Genomic DNA, 13656 nt, shown 5'->3' with positions numbered 1-13656 from the left:
AAGAATGTGCATCAAAGTAGCCATTTCTGGACTCTGTTGTCATGATTTGACGAAGTCATGGCTGTTTCCAGAGTTTGCCCCATGGAGGGACATAAGGGGTCCAATGGTGACAACTGTTCAACCACACTTAGATCTCTGAGCTATCTGCCTATTCACCAAAAGATTATAACACTTCCTGATCTTCAGCTCTGCTGCCCTGCCATGATGACATTAGAGGAGATAAACAGGTTAGTAGTTTAGTAAACATCAGCCAGCCACACACCAGGTAACCTCCAAAGCTTGTAGTACTATGAGGGACAGGCTTACCATGGACTTCACTACAGAGAAAACACCAAGTTTCACCTGTATAATCTACACTGGTTGTTTCTTGAAACAAGGGCTGCATGAGAACCCTGAGACCATGCATAAAAGCCACAGAATACAGACTACAGGATAACCAAACTACCATTCCTCACTAGGAGCACAAATACAACAGATGACCAACATCCACCCATTACACTTTCACATAACATTCTGAACTTTCCTCACTCTTCATGTTAGGTCATAAGCACTCTGAAGCTGTCCTCAATGGCAAGTAGTGCTATATGCATGTATCGCATCAGAGAAGTGTTGCATCAGTCACTGCAAGTTACGATTGCTACATAAGTCAGGCCTTAAACTCTTTATTAGGTTACAAAGGCTAGTTCAAAATCTGTTAAAAGAACAGATTCCCAGCATCCTTGGTCTGTTACCCTTTTACAGGTTCATTGTTGGTAGGAAAGGCCTAGATTTCACTAGATCATTTGGCCCTTGCAGCAAGATTCCCTGCTTCTTCGGATAGGAACTCTTCACTTGAAAATAACACCCATCAATGGAACGTTCCCAGGGTGAGATGAAGCCAACAAGACATCTAGTAAAGTCCAGCTAAGGAGGTAAAACACGTCTTGAGAGCATCCCCTGGAGCAAAGTATCTCAATCATTAAAAAAAAGTCATCTTTACAATATCCTGGACCATATTGTTGATCGATTTTGCTGGTGGTTTATGAGCTTCAGTGAACGACGAGATACTAGGTAGACAATCCAGGTATTGCTCAGTCTGCTTTCAGGAGCACGGCGTAAGAAAGTCTCCCACAGTGAAATCCTCATCGGGCGCGATTCTTCTGCTTCTGTCTCACCGACTTGCCAGGTCTTTTCTGTAGGAAAACAACATAGGTAAGCAAGAGGACAAGCCCAATTCTTGGTTTATCGTTTATTCACAAGTACAGATAGGAACATACTAACGTTGTACCATAGATCAACACCAGTTCATGCCTCTATCCTTAAACCAGCAAGCGAGTTACTGCTGCTGGAAACGCAAGGAAAATAAAGCTTCTTATAACAAGGTTTGTTCAACACCTGCAACTGACTCTAAATTAAATGTAAAAACTGTAATTATCTTCTTCACACTACCTGATAAATCTTCCAACTACCTTTACAAGATTATAAAAACTGCACTCAACCGCTGCCATCTAATACAGCTTTTGTGACTGAGGGTATCGACAGACAGGAAAATACACACATTTGGGAAGAAGTGTAGCCGCATGGATTAATGTGAAAGTCTGAAACAATACTAGGCAGAAATCTAAAATTTGAGTAAGATTAAAATGATGAAGTACTAGCACAAACCACCTAGTCTGAAAATACCACTACGCTCATTCACTTGAGCCAAGCGGTGAGACCATCACAAAAATACAGCCAAATTGTAATATACAGACCAGTAGAAACAGCGAAGGCATTTCTGTTTCCAACATGTCACAGCAACAACCGACAGAGGAACAAACTGGACGCGATGAGCGATGAATGCACAACGAGTTATCAATGATTTAGCTGTGCCTACCACTGTGCATGAACTGGGGTACATCTCAGGTATATAAACTTATTTCTGCATGGCTTAAAGGCATACTGGTGTAGGGTACTCATCTGTCAGGAATATCTTACCAGAATGAATTAGAAGGCATGTGAGCTTGGCAGGGCTGAGGCCTGGCTTGTGGTCACTTAACCTACACCTAAAAGAAATATGGTAAACTGCCTACTGATAATCCTCCCAACAGGCCCTCTCTCTGATCTTATTTAGCCAATACTCATGCTGCACTGGATGGAGTTTGTGAGTGACACGTTATATGCAGCCATCTTCTAACTAGTTTTTCCTTCTTGGGGGTGAGGTGCATGCCTGCAGTAACAATAACTCTAATGTGTGCTGGAGGCAAACCGAACTTCAGTCACTTCATAGCTTGGCGTCGTTGAAAGACTAACAATTACCACAGCACAGACACCCCTGGATGCAACAGCACATCAAAGAATACTATAGGCAGGTGGAGCCTGAAGCCACCAGCTCAGAGGATGGAGCACTTGAATTAAGTCTTTACCATGATATATGGAAAACTCAACAACTTCTCTCTGCAGGAGAGCTGAGAGAGCAGCACGTCATGTGGGGAGACGATCTTAAGGGAAAACATCCATTTATAAGCAGAGAAGTAATTTAATCCCATCATACACCGCCAGCTCAATTTTGTTCATCAGTCTAACAAATGACACAAGAATTTGGAGACAGCAGCCTCGTTGTCAAATGCTTAACCAACACTTAGATTCCAATGCATTTTATCTTGATGACTTATAGCAGGCATCTTTTGGAAGCATAACAAGGCTTTTAGAAGTTCCCCTAGCTTTGGGTCAAGCCAAAGGTTTAGCAATCTCACCTTCAGAAGGCCCTATACCCTTACAGACGGAGGTTGGTCACTTCAAGACCAAAGACTGGTCATAGATCATCCTCGGACTGTCAGTCAGTCGCTCGGGTTCTTCTTGGTTCTCCAGTTCTGATCTTAGTCCTGCTTAGGAAGATTTGAAGGTTCAATAGAGTATCAGGCAGGCCTCACATCCAACAGATGAGATGCTCAGTGAGTGAAGTGTTCCCTGCTCACACCAGATGTGCCCCTCATTCCCTAGACCAAATATCCGCAAGGCAAGCTCCAAGTTCATCCTTCTGTGGTTGATGCATGGTTTACCTTTATGCTGTAGAAGTTACGTATATACCACTAGAAAACTGATCTGCATTATTAAGCACTACATAAAACAAAAGATTATGGTGGACTCAGTCGTTACACATGGGATGAATGACCCAAGTCCTTGTAAAACTTTGTGAAAATATAACATAGGGATAGTAGAACTTTTATTTGAACCAAAGTAATAATGATCATTTCATCTGGTAGAATGTACTCCCTCTTTAACTCCCCAGAACGGTGATGCCATAACATGTTATAAATAGAAGGGGAATAAAACATCAAAGTGTTGTAGATCTATAGGAGATATTATGTACTCAACTGGACCGAAGCAAAATTATATGACTACACATTTGAATTCTATGTCAGGACCGGAGGCTTTGATTATGCTGTTTCTTCCTTCGCTTTATTTTCTAAGCTCAAACACAGCAGCCAGAAAAGCAATAAAGATGCATTTTTTTCTTTCAAAATATCAAGAAAAACATAATTTAAACAAAACTTTTTCCAAGTACAGGTTAATCCAAACATCAACTCCCATCAATCCATGGGAAGCACCATCGCATAGTCCTTTTACAATGTCCATAAACTCCTCAGAAAAGGTCATCCATCTTGAGAAATCCTGCCTCTTTCTTCGCTGCTGCGCAGCCAGTTAAGTACTGTTTTTCCTTACTGTTGTATGATGTGCTTGTTCACTCGTTGATGGGTGTCTTTTCTCACTTGTACGATGGTACTGAGGGAATCGCGCGTTTAGGATTGTGATTTTATGGTGACTTTACTTTGCAGATTCCCTTCATTTAGGCAGTTCGTGCTGCGGGAGCGCCTTCGCTCCTTTCGCGGCTGACCCACTTCTTGCGGCGGGGGTAGAGCCCGCCAGGGGCGCCCGCGTGTCTCGTTGCTTCCCTTGGCGCGAGTTTCTCTTCAGAAGAGGCTGCGCTGAGGAAGCCGAGTACGCCGAGCCTATCTCCTGCCGCAACACTGTGAACGCCCCCCCTCGGGGACTGTATATCCCGCACGGCAGCGCTTGACGCCCCGCTGGGGCCGTATTAATGGAGCACTCAACTCCAAAATCCCCTGAGGGCAGGATTGCGATTACAATCAGTTTCTGTGTGCGCGCCAGGTGGTGGCTGGGCCTTGTCTTTGGAGGGCCTGCGCGCTTGGGGGTAAATGCCTATTATCCCACAGCGGTCTGACCGCACTTAAAGACCTTGCAGTTCCAACGACCTGCCCGAAAGATAACCAGGCCTTTTGGTCTGCAGGCAGCCAGTTGGTGATTCCCTTGTAGCTGGCGATTATACTAACAAGCACTGCTACCCGCAGTTGGTTCCTAGGGCAGCTTGCTGCATTTAGGCGATTCTAAGTGGTGTATGCTCCACGGTGTAGTGCCCTTGTCGCAATGGAAGGGGAGTACTATGAGGAGGAAGAATCAACCCAGTACTTACCCCTAGACAACAATTTCTTTGAAGCGGTAGACAGCTCCATCTACCGATGGCGTTAATGAGGTGGTAGGCCCTATGGAAGAGCGGCTGGCCAGCCGCATTGTGGCCGAGTGCGTAAAAATCGCGCAGGCCAACTCAAATGCTGTTCCCCCCGCTCCGGCGCCCCAGCCAGGTGAAGGTGCCCCCCCCCCCCTAAGAAAGTGTGTGGGGAAGGTGGCGCGGAAGGCGTGGAGGTGTGGATAAGGATGCTTTTGAACGCCTGAAGAGCGCCTTCTTAGCGAAGTCTGGCCCACCCCCTCCGGCCACTGGAACCAGCAATGTCCACGGCGCCTCCTTCTCCGTCCCATGATGGGGGTTCCCCGACGGACATAGACGATGAGGGGTCGTCGCGTTCTTGGCGTCCATCCAGTTCCGCGGGCACGTTGCCTCAGGATGAGTTGGGCATGCTGGACCCGGATGAAATTATGCATCCGGCTCAGCGGCCTGGGCACTTGGGGACAAGTTGACCAAGTTCGTGGCGGGTCGCCTTAGAAAACCCCTTGAGAAGGAGGCGCGGGGATGTCTCAGAGCTGAGTGTCCCCTTCCCACGTTGGAAGGGAAGGTAGCCCTGACGCCCGAGTTGGATTCCAAGATGGCTACCTTCCTGGCCAAGTATGTGAAGGACCCACGGAAAGGGATTGATAGGTCCTGGCGCTCATGCCAGGACAAGCTCCTGGACGCCATTGGTCCAATGACCAAAATCCTAGATATGGCGGAGGAAGCGAAAGTCACAGGTTCTTCCATATCCCCTGAGGTATTCTCCAATTGGGCGCAGAGGGCTATAATTTTTTGGGAGAATGCCAACTGCGCCCGCTCTACTGAGCGGCGGCGATCCCTGCTCATATAAAGCTGGATCCCAAATTAGGCGACTTCGCCTCCTCAGAGGCGGGCGCTGTGGCTCAAGGGGACTGTTTGGTGAGCCGTTTGTAAAAGAATTAGGGAAGTTCGTGGCCACCTTCACATCATTGGACAAGGCCCAGTCTAGTATAAAGACAGTTTTTCAGACGCCTTTCTCCCAAGGGGCCGGTCGCGGTAGGGGCCGCGCGCCTGGCCATGGCAGCCAGCAACCTGGCAACAGGGGACAAGGCTCCGGGCTAGGACAGTATAATTCCTCGGCAAACTTCAACAAATTCTATCCTACCCGAGGGCAGCGCTTTCGAGGCAGTGGTGGTTTCAAGAACGCCGGCGGCGGCCAAACAGGCGGTAATGAATAGTTTTCTTACCTGTCGGTGTAGTTTTGCAGCTTGAAGATCTTTCTGGATTCACTATGCTGTGCATTATTCCGCGGTCTTGTGGTTGGGTCCGGATTCGTAGTCTTTTCTTTGTTTTTTTTTTTTCTTAGCCCAGGTGGGCGTCGGCGTCACACCCCCTTGGGTGTATTTCCGGTGACGTCTGCATGCTTCCTGCGGAAGCTCCCACTCTTGGGCGCCATCTTTGGGTTCTTTTTTTCCGTGTTTCTTTCGTTTCCGAAGTAATGGCAATGTTGAATTTATTTGGTATTTTACCGCTTTGTACTTTTAAAGTCCTTTCTTTAGTTAACCACCTCTTCTTTCTCCAGCCTCATCTTTCTGGCGGAGGTGGGTGGCTACGCTAGTGAATCCCGAAAGATCTTCAAGCTGCAAAACTACACCGACAGGTAAGAAAACTATTAGTTTTGCAGCGTGAATCTTTCTGGATTCACTATGCTGTGCATAGATTTTGTAGCGGTTTCTCATCTCTGTGGCGGCTGGGTGGAAGATGAGCGTTGGGTGTTGAATATGTGCTGTAGCACCTTCTGTCCCACTTGAGCTTCCTTTGTGTCCACACAGTAGTGCTTCGTGAACGTGTGCACCGAAGCCCATGTTGCCGCCAGGCATATGTCCTCTATGGGTGTGTTAGCCAGGAAGGCTATTGTAGCGCCCTTCTTCCTGGTGGAGTGGGCACGTGTCCCCTCTGCCAGTTCTTGTCCTGCACGCTTGTGGCAGAGTTGAATTGTCTGTGCGATCCATCGTGCAATGGTCTTTTTGGTTACAGCTTTCCCCATGAAGCTGTTTACGAATGAAACAAAAAACTGTTTAGTTTTCCTGTGTCCCTTTGTCCTTTCAATGTAGTGCATGACTGCCCTTCTGGCGTCCAGGGTGTGAAGAGCTCGCTCTGCGATAGTTGTTGGTTTTTGGAAAAAACTCGGTATCTGTATAGACTGGTTCATGTGAAATTTGGATACCACCTTCGGCATGAAGTGTGGGTCAGTCCTCATCACAACTCTATCATTGTGTATTTGTATGTAGGGTTCTTGTAGCGTCAGCGCTTGTAGCTCGCTTACTCTGCGTAAGGACGTTATTGCAACCAGGAAGGCTGTTTTCATAGTCAGCATCTTTAGGGAGGCCCTGTGAAGTGGTTCAAAGGGCTCTTTCATGAGTTCCGTTAGGACTGTGTTCAAGTTCCATGCAGGTGGCGGCACCCGCTTGGGCGGTGCGATCCTTTTCGCTCCTTCTAGGAATCTCTTCACCACCTGTGATGTGAAGAAGCTCCTGCACGTTTCTCCCCTTGTGTAGGCGACTATCGCTGCCAAGTGAACTCTTAAAGAGGATGAGCTAAGGTGCTTCTCCAGCAAGTGCGTCAGGTACCTTAGCACTGTGGAGTCCCTCTTCATTTTATTGTGGAGTCTTTCCTGTCTGCACCATATAGTGAATCTTTTCCATTTCGCAATGTAGCACTTCCGAGTGCTGGGCCTTCGTGCCTCCCGAAGTACCCTCAGGGTGCTTTCTGGTAGTCTCAAATGTGCGAACTCTATGTCCTCAGGAGCCACGCTACTAGGCTCATGCTCTCTGGCTCTGGATGTAGTACCTCCCCGTTCTGCATGGAGAGTAGGTCTTTCCTCCTGCTGAATCTGTGGGGTGCACACTGTGTCATCTCCATGATCTGCGAGTACCATGTCTGCCTCGCCCACTGTGGTGCGACCAGTATCAGTGTCATGTTGCTCGCTCTGCACTTGCTCAGCACTCTGTGCATCAGTGGTATCGGGGGAAAGGCGTAAGCAAATGTCCTTGACCAATCTATCCATAGGGCATTCCCCAGTGACCCCTCCTCGGGCTGCCTGGATGCGAAGTTTTGGCATTTTGCATTCTGGCGTGTGGCAAACAGGTCTACCAATGGTGTCCCCCATCTGTCGAACAGGTACCTTGTCTCCTGAGCATTGAGCTCCCACTCGTGGGATGCCAATGTCTGCCTGCTGAGCCAATCGGCTTGTATGTTGTCCTTCCCTGGTAGGTGTATGGCTAGCAGGTCTATCTTGAGAGGGATGGCCCATCTCCATATCTCCTGCGCCAGCGTTGAAAGCGGGGCTGACTGTGTGCCCCCCTGCTTGTTGATGTAGAACATCGCAGTGGTGTTGTCTGTTTGTATCAATACCTTGTGTTTGTACAGTCTTGTTTGAAAGGCTTTCAGCGCAAGGAAGATTGTCTTCAGTTCTAGGTAATTGATGTGCTTTGCCGCATCTGTTGGCGTCCACAGTCCCCTCACCTTGAGCTCCTCCATGTGAGCGCCCCATCCCTTCAGGGATGCGTCTGTGGTGATGGTCACTGTTGGCGTTGGGGGGCGTTAGAGGCTTTCCCTTTGTTATGTTCTCCATGGTCCACCATGCCATCTCCTTCTGCACTGCGTGCGTTACAACCACTAGATCCTCCCAACCGCCTGTAGCTTGTGACCATTGCTCCTGTAGCCATTCTTGAATGGGTCTCATGTGGAGTCGTACATTTGGTACCAGGTGGATGCATGATGCCATCATGCCCATGATCTTGCTCGCAGTCCTCACTGTCCGAGCTTGTCCCTTCCGGTAGAGGCGAGTTTCCTTCATCAGCGCCCTCGCCCTCTTCTCGCTGGGGAACACCTTGCCCTGCAAGGTGTTGATCTGTGCTCCCAGGAAGATCTTGACCTGTTCCGGCTCCATTGATGATTTCTTCCAATGGATGGAGAACCCCAGGCTTATGAGCGTGCTCGTCACTGTATGTGCGTGCTGTTTGCATTTCTGGTATGAGTTAGCTTTCACCAGCCAGTCGTCCAGGTAAGGGTATACGTGTATTCCTTGCCTTCGTAGGTGCGCTGCGACTGCTGCGAGGCACTTTGTGAAAACTCTCGGTGCTGATTTTAGTCCGAAGGCCAGTGTCGTGAACTGGTAGTGGCTTTCTCCAATGGTGAACCTGAGCATGTGTTTGTGCTTTCTGTTCATTGGGATGTGCAGGTAGGCGTCTTTGAGGTCTATTGTGACCATGAAGTCCCCGGTCTGCAATTGTGGGAGCACCTCTTGCAGGGAGGTCATTTTGAATTTTTGCGTTCTTATGAACTTGTTCAGGAACCGTAAGTCCAGAATGGGTCTCATTGTCTCGTCTACCTTTGGTACCAGGAAGTACGTTGAGTATATTCCTGTGTTTCTTTCCTTGAAGGGTACCCGTTCTATGGCCTGCTTCCGCAGGAGTTCCTTTGCCTCCTCCTGAAGACACTGCAGCTGCTTGCTTGCTAGTGTTTTTCTTTTTGGTTTTCTGCTTGTTGGCCTCCCCTCCAACTCTATGCAGTATCCGAATTGGATAATGTTGAGGATCCATTTGTCTGATGTGATTTCTCTCCACTCTCGGAGGTAAAATCTTAATCTTCCTCCCACTGGTGTCCTGTGGTCGTAGGTGTCTAGTTTGTCTTGACCCATCTGTACGTGCTGCCCCCTGGGATCTTTTTTGTGGGCGGGCATACTGAGTTTTTCTAAGTCACTTAGAGGTGGGCTGCTGCCCCCCTCTTCTATTTTGTCCCCGTCCATTTCTCCCTCGAAAGGACTGGCCTCTTTGTTGGTACTGCCAGGACTGCTTCTGTTGACCATGCTGAGCCTGCGAGTCTGCCTGGTGCGTTTGCTGGAAAGCCTGGTGTGATGTACCTGGCTGGTTTCCGCCTCTCCCGCCGGGCCTCCGTGACGGGGTGCCCCTCTTGTTCCCTCTGAACTGCAATGCTCCCATGGATCTTGCTGTTTCGTTATCTTTTTTCAGTTGACTGAGCGTTTCATCAACTGTTGTTCCGAAAAGCGGGTTGCCGTTGAACGGTGTGTTCAGGATGCTGTGTTGCACCTCCGGTTTGAAACCTGAGATCCTGAGACAGGCGTGCCTCCTTTCCGTGACGCCCATCATCATGAGCCTGCTGGCGGTGTCTGCCCCATCCAGGGGTGTCTTAAGGCAAGAATTTGCCGCGTTTTCCCCCTCTTCAACCAGCTTTTCGGCCTTCTGCCTGGCATCCTGGGGCAGGTCCTTCACCAACTGCCCCAGCCCCTCCATGATCTGGTACATGTGCCTGTTTATCAGGGCGTTGGAATTAGCCATGCGCCAGTGGGTCGCGGCATTCCGTTCGATCCTTCTGCCCACCAGATCCATCCTTTTGCTCTCCTTATCCGGTGGCGGGCCCGAGGTGGTGGGTACGTTAGCCCTCCTCCTTGCTGTGGCCGTGATAATGGAGTCTGCGGAGACCGTGCCCTGAATGTAGGCAGGGTCCTTTGTGGAATGCTTGTACTTCTTCTCAGTTCTGGGAGTTACTGCCTTGCATGTTGCGGGCTCCCTGAATGCTTCCTTCCCCTGAGCCAGGACGCTTTCGAGCATTGGAAGGAACTGGCTCCTCGTTTGTGTTGGGAGCAATGTTTCTAGAAGGAAGTCTGCTTTCTGCTTCTCTTCGTCGAGCTTGAGCTTGAGCGCTGCTGCGGCAGATTGTATCACCGAGTTGTAGGCCCCGATGTCGTCCGGCGGCGAGGGCCTCGAGGGGTAAGTGTCGACCACCTCCTCCGGGCTGTTGGTGTCGACAGCTATGTAATCTACTTCCTGTAGGTCAGAGGGTGCCGACTCTGTGTCCGTCCTGCTTTCCTCTTCCTCCCCATAGTTGTAAGTATCGTAGGGATTCTCGTACTCCTCCTGGTCGTCGATCACCTCGACGTCCTGGTCTTGTTCCTCGGCGACTTCGGCGATCTCATCCTCCTCCTCGACCGCCTCCACCACCGGTGGCTTGGTCTTGTGAGGGATCGTGAAGGCTTTCATCTTTGCATCGAAATCTTTCTTCCGCTGCATGATGTTCTCCATTTCGGCCTCGAGGCGCCTTCTCTTCTTCTCCATCTCGGCCGCGTGTTCCGCGTTGGATGGGTCGGCTGTTCTTTTCGGCGGATGGCTCGTCGCTGTGCCTTTCGGTGTCGAAGTTTTCGACGTCGAACCGGATTTTGGGTCGTTGTCAGTTTTGGGTCTTTCTCCCTCGGCGTCGATCGATCCCTTTCGGGGACGATTTTCGACGTTTTCTGCTGATCAACAGCTCTCGGCGCCGGGGACTCCTTCTCGGAGGATCCGCTGGGCCTGGGAGTAGTCGCGGACGCCGCCTTTTTTGGCGTCGGCGCTTTCGGGGTCTTGCCCTCGATTTTTCTAGACTCAGAGTCTCTCGGGTTCTTGGGGGCCGAAGAGTCTCCTACCTTGTCAGAAGTCTTCGTGTAATCGGTCTCTACGACCGTGTAGCTGTCGTCTTCGGCGGCAGCGTTGTCTTCTTCCTCGGAGGACATCCCCAGCTCGTAGAGGGACGGAGTCGGGGCCTTCCCCTGCAGGGTGGCGTGTGCTACCCTCTGCCTCTCTCTCACACGAAGGGTCTTCGGGGCGAAGGCGGAACAGGCGTTGCAGTCTCCGCTTTCGTGGTTCACCGGTAGGCAAAGGTTGCATACCGGGTGTTGGTCCTTCTGCGCGTACTTGTGGTGGCAGTTACGGCAGAACTTGAACGGCGTGTTGTCCATCATCGAGCGTCCAGGGCCTCTCTGGTCGCGTGTTCGTCGACGGTCATCGATGAAAAACGCCTTCTCCTTGCTGAATTTTCGTCGATGAAGTCCCCTGGAGTCTTCAGATGACTTCTCCTAGTCTTTTCTGTATTTTCTTTCTTCTTTCTCCAAAAATGTCTGGAGCCCAAACGGGAACGATCCAGACCCGACCGCGGAAAAAAAGAATCTGAAGATGGCGCCCAAGAGTGGGAGCTTCCGCAGGAAGCATGCCGACGTCACCGGAAATACACCCAAGGGGGTGTGACGCCGACGCCCACCTGGGCTAAGAAAAAAACAAAAAACAAAGAAAAGACTACGAATCCGGACCCAACCACAAGACCGCGGAATAATGCACAGCATAGTGAATCCAGAAAGATTCACGCTGCAAAAGTGTCATGCCTGCGGAGCAGGTTCTTATTGGCGGTCGTTTGGCGGCCTTTCAGGACGCTTAGGCGCAGCTCACGTGCGATGCGTGGGACCTGCAGACTGTGAAGGGGTTTCACATAGAGTTTTACGACCAGCCTTTTCGGGTAGAACCCCCAAGGCCCATTTCCTTTTCCACGTCCGACACCCAGCTGATCGACGAGGAGGTGTCCGCTCTACACGAGAAAGGGGCCATCTGTCGATCCGCTTGGCATCCCAACGGTTTCCTCAGCAATGTCTTTTTAGTGGAAAAGACAGACGGGGGCGGCGTCCGGTAATCAACCTGAAGGAGTTTAATGGTTGGTTGATTTACAGGCATTTCAAAATGGAGGGCATACACCTTCGGGATGTCCTCTTGCCGCGCGATTGGATGGTCAGGCTGGTCCTCAAGGATGCGTACTTGGTAGTTCCGGTCCATCCTCTCCATCGGAGCTTCCACCAGTTCCTCTGGCAGGGTCAGATGTACGAGTTAGTCGCCCTTCCTTTCGGTCTATCTTCAGCACCTTGGTGCATCACAAAGGTGCTACACCCAGAGGAGTAGTATTTGAGAGGCCAGGGAATAAGGATGACCATGTACCTGAACGACATCCTTCTGATGACGCAGTGTCCCCAGCGGCTGACGGCTCAATTGCAGCTGGCGGTGTCCCTCTTAGAAAGTCTGGGGTTTGTCATTGTGAGAAGTTGGCCTGATATATAATGTTCACTATTCTAGTGAGCACTTTGTATCAGTCCAAACAACCCTTATTGATGATTGGTCGTAAGTCAACCTTATAGACCAGCTATCCTAGTAGCATGGATACGAGCAGTCTAAGGCTAAGACTCTAGAGGGCGTGTTAAGCCAGCTGTTTTACCATCACATTACCCCTTGAACACCAAGTGAAAGGACACCACACAAGTTGTTATGAAAATAAACAGATATTTATTTATAACAAGTCTACCCTGAACTCTTTATGAGTCAGGGAGCTAAGCACACAACAAAACTCTTACGAAAATACTTTAAGTCGCACAATTTACACAAATGCCCTAGGGGCACGAAAAACCATATATTACAAAAGTGGAATGCGAACTACTAGCAGGTAAGTAACTATTCTCATAGATTTTAGAAACGCTAGTCCTACAATGCTAAACACTTAGATTAGTTGCAGGAGGCCTGTGGACGTCGTGTGCAGAGTGGGAACTCTCACGCGTAAGGCGGGAAAAAGTCTATGGAGGCTAGTAGTCACAAAGTTACTGTTCTCGGGCGAACCCGATTAGGTGGATTAAAAACGGGAGTGGATCCGAACACTTAGGGTGTTGGACTATGCTGGAGCACCGGAGTACTCAGGTTACCTAGCCCAGGGGCTGCGGCTGCATAGGGTTGAAGTTGCGTCGGAATCCCTCGTTGAAGATCCAGGAGCCTGAAGAAGAGTTGCTGGCAGGCGGCCAGTGAAGAAAAGTTCGAAGAGATCCAAGCCTGGATCAGGGAAGAAGAAGACCTGAAAGCAGAGGGGTCCAAGTTCTGAATCACTAGCCAGTGATTAAGTGGGCACCAGGGTGGCACCGGGCGAAGTCACCGCAGTCAGGTGAGTGGGCGCTGCTGGGCTCTGCAGTCTCTCGGACCAGGAGGCGTTGTCGGCGACCAGGATGGAGGTGCGAGCTGTCCCACGAAGGTTCTTGCTGTCGACGTCGCTGGACCCAGGATTGGGGCAACAAGTCTTGGCAAATGCAAGGCCCACGCGGTGGACCTAAAATGGCGTCTTGAGTGGACCAGGAGGGTCCAGGGTGCTCCTCTTTTGGAGGGGAGCAAGGGCTAGTCTGGAGCAACCAGACCAGCAGTAGTTGTCGTCGTGGAGCGTCGTGAGAGGGCCACTAGCCAACGGGCAAGCGACCTGGACAACGCGGTTGGCAGCAAAGAGCAGAAGGGCCCCACGCAGATCTCGTGGATGCAGGGGGGCTGAACTTCGGTGCTGGAGCT

The 13656-nt window shown here is 50.2% G+C and overlaps 1 protein-coding gene across 2 annotated transcripts in view; it reads right to left on the bottom strand.

Annotated features, from left to right (window-relative positions):
• Positions 1 to 646: 646 nt before the first annotated feature.
• Positions 647 to 13656, bottom strand: part of EBNA1BP2 (EBNA1 binding protein 2) — a 161647-nt gene continuing 148637 nt past the window's right edge. For both annotated transcript variants that reach the window (XM_078672394.1, XM_078672399.1), the window contains exon 10: positions 647 to 1172. In XM_078672394.1, coding sequence (XP_078528520.1) covers positions 1122 to 1172 — 51 coding nt within the window. In that variant the 3' untranslated portion in view covers positions 647 to 1121. The remainder of the gene's footprint in view (positions 1173 to 13656) is intronic.

Source organism: Lissotriton helveticus, chromosome 1_2 (genome assembly GCF_964261635.1).
Source record: "Lissotriton helveticus chromosome 1_2, aLisHel1.1, whole genome shotgun sequence".
Taxonomy (NCBI): Eukaryota; Metazoa; Chordata; class Amphibia; order Caudata; family Salamandridae; genus Lissotriton; species Lissotriton helveticus.
This window is presented reverse-complemented; position numbering and strand designations above follow the sequence as displayed.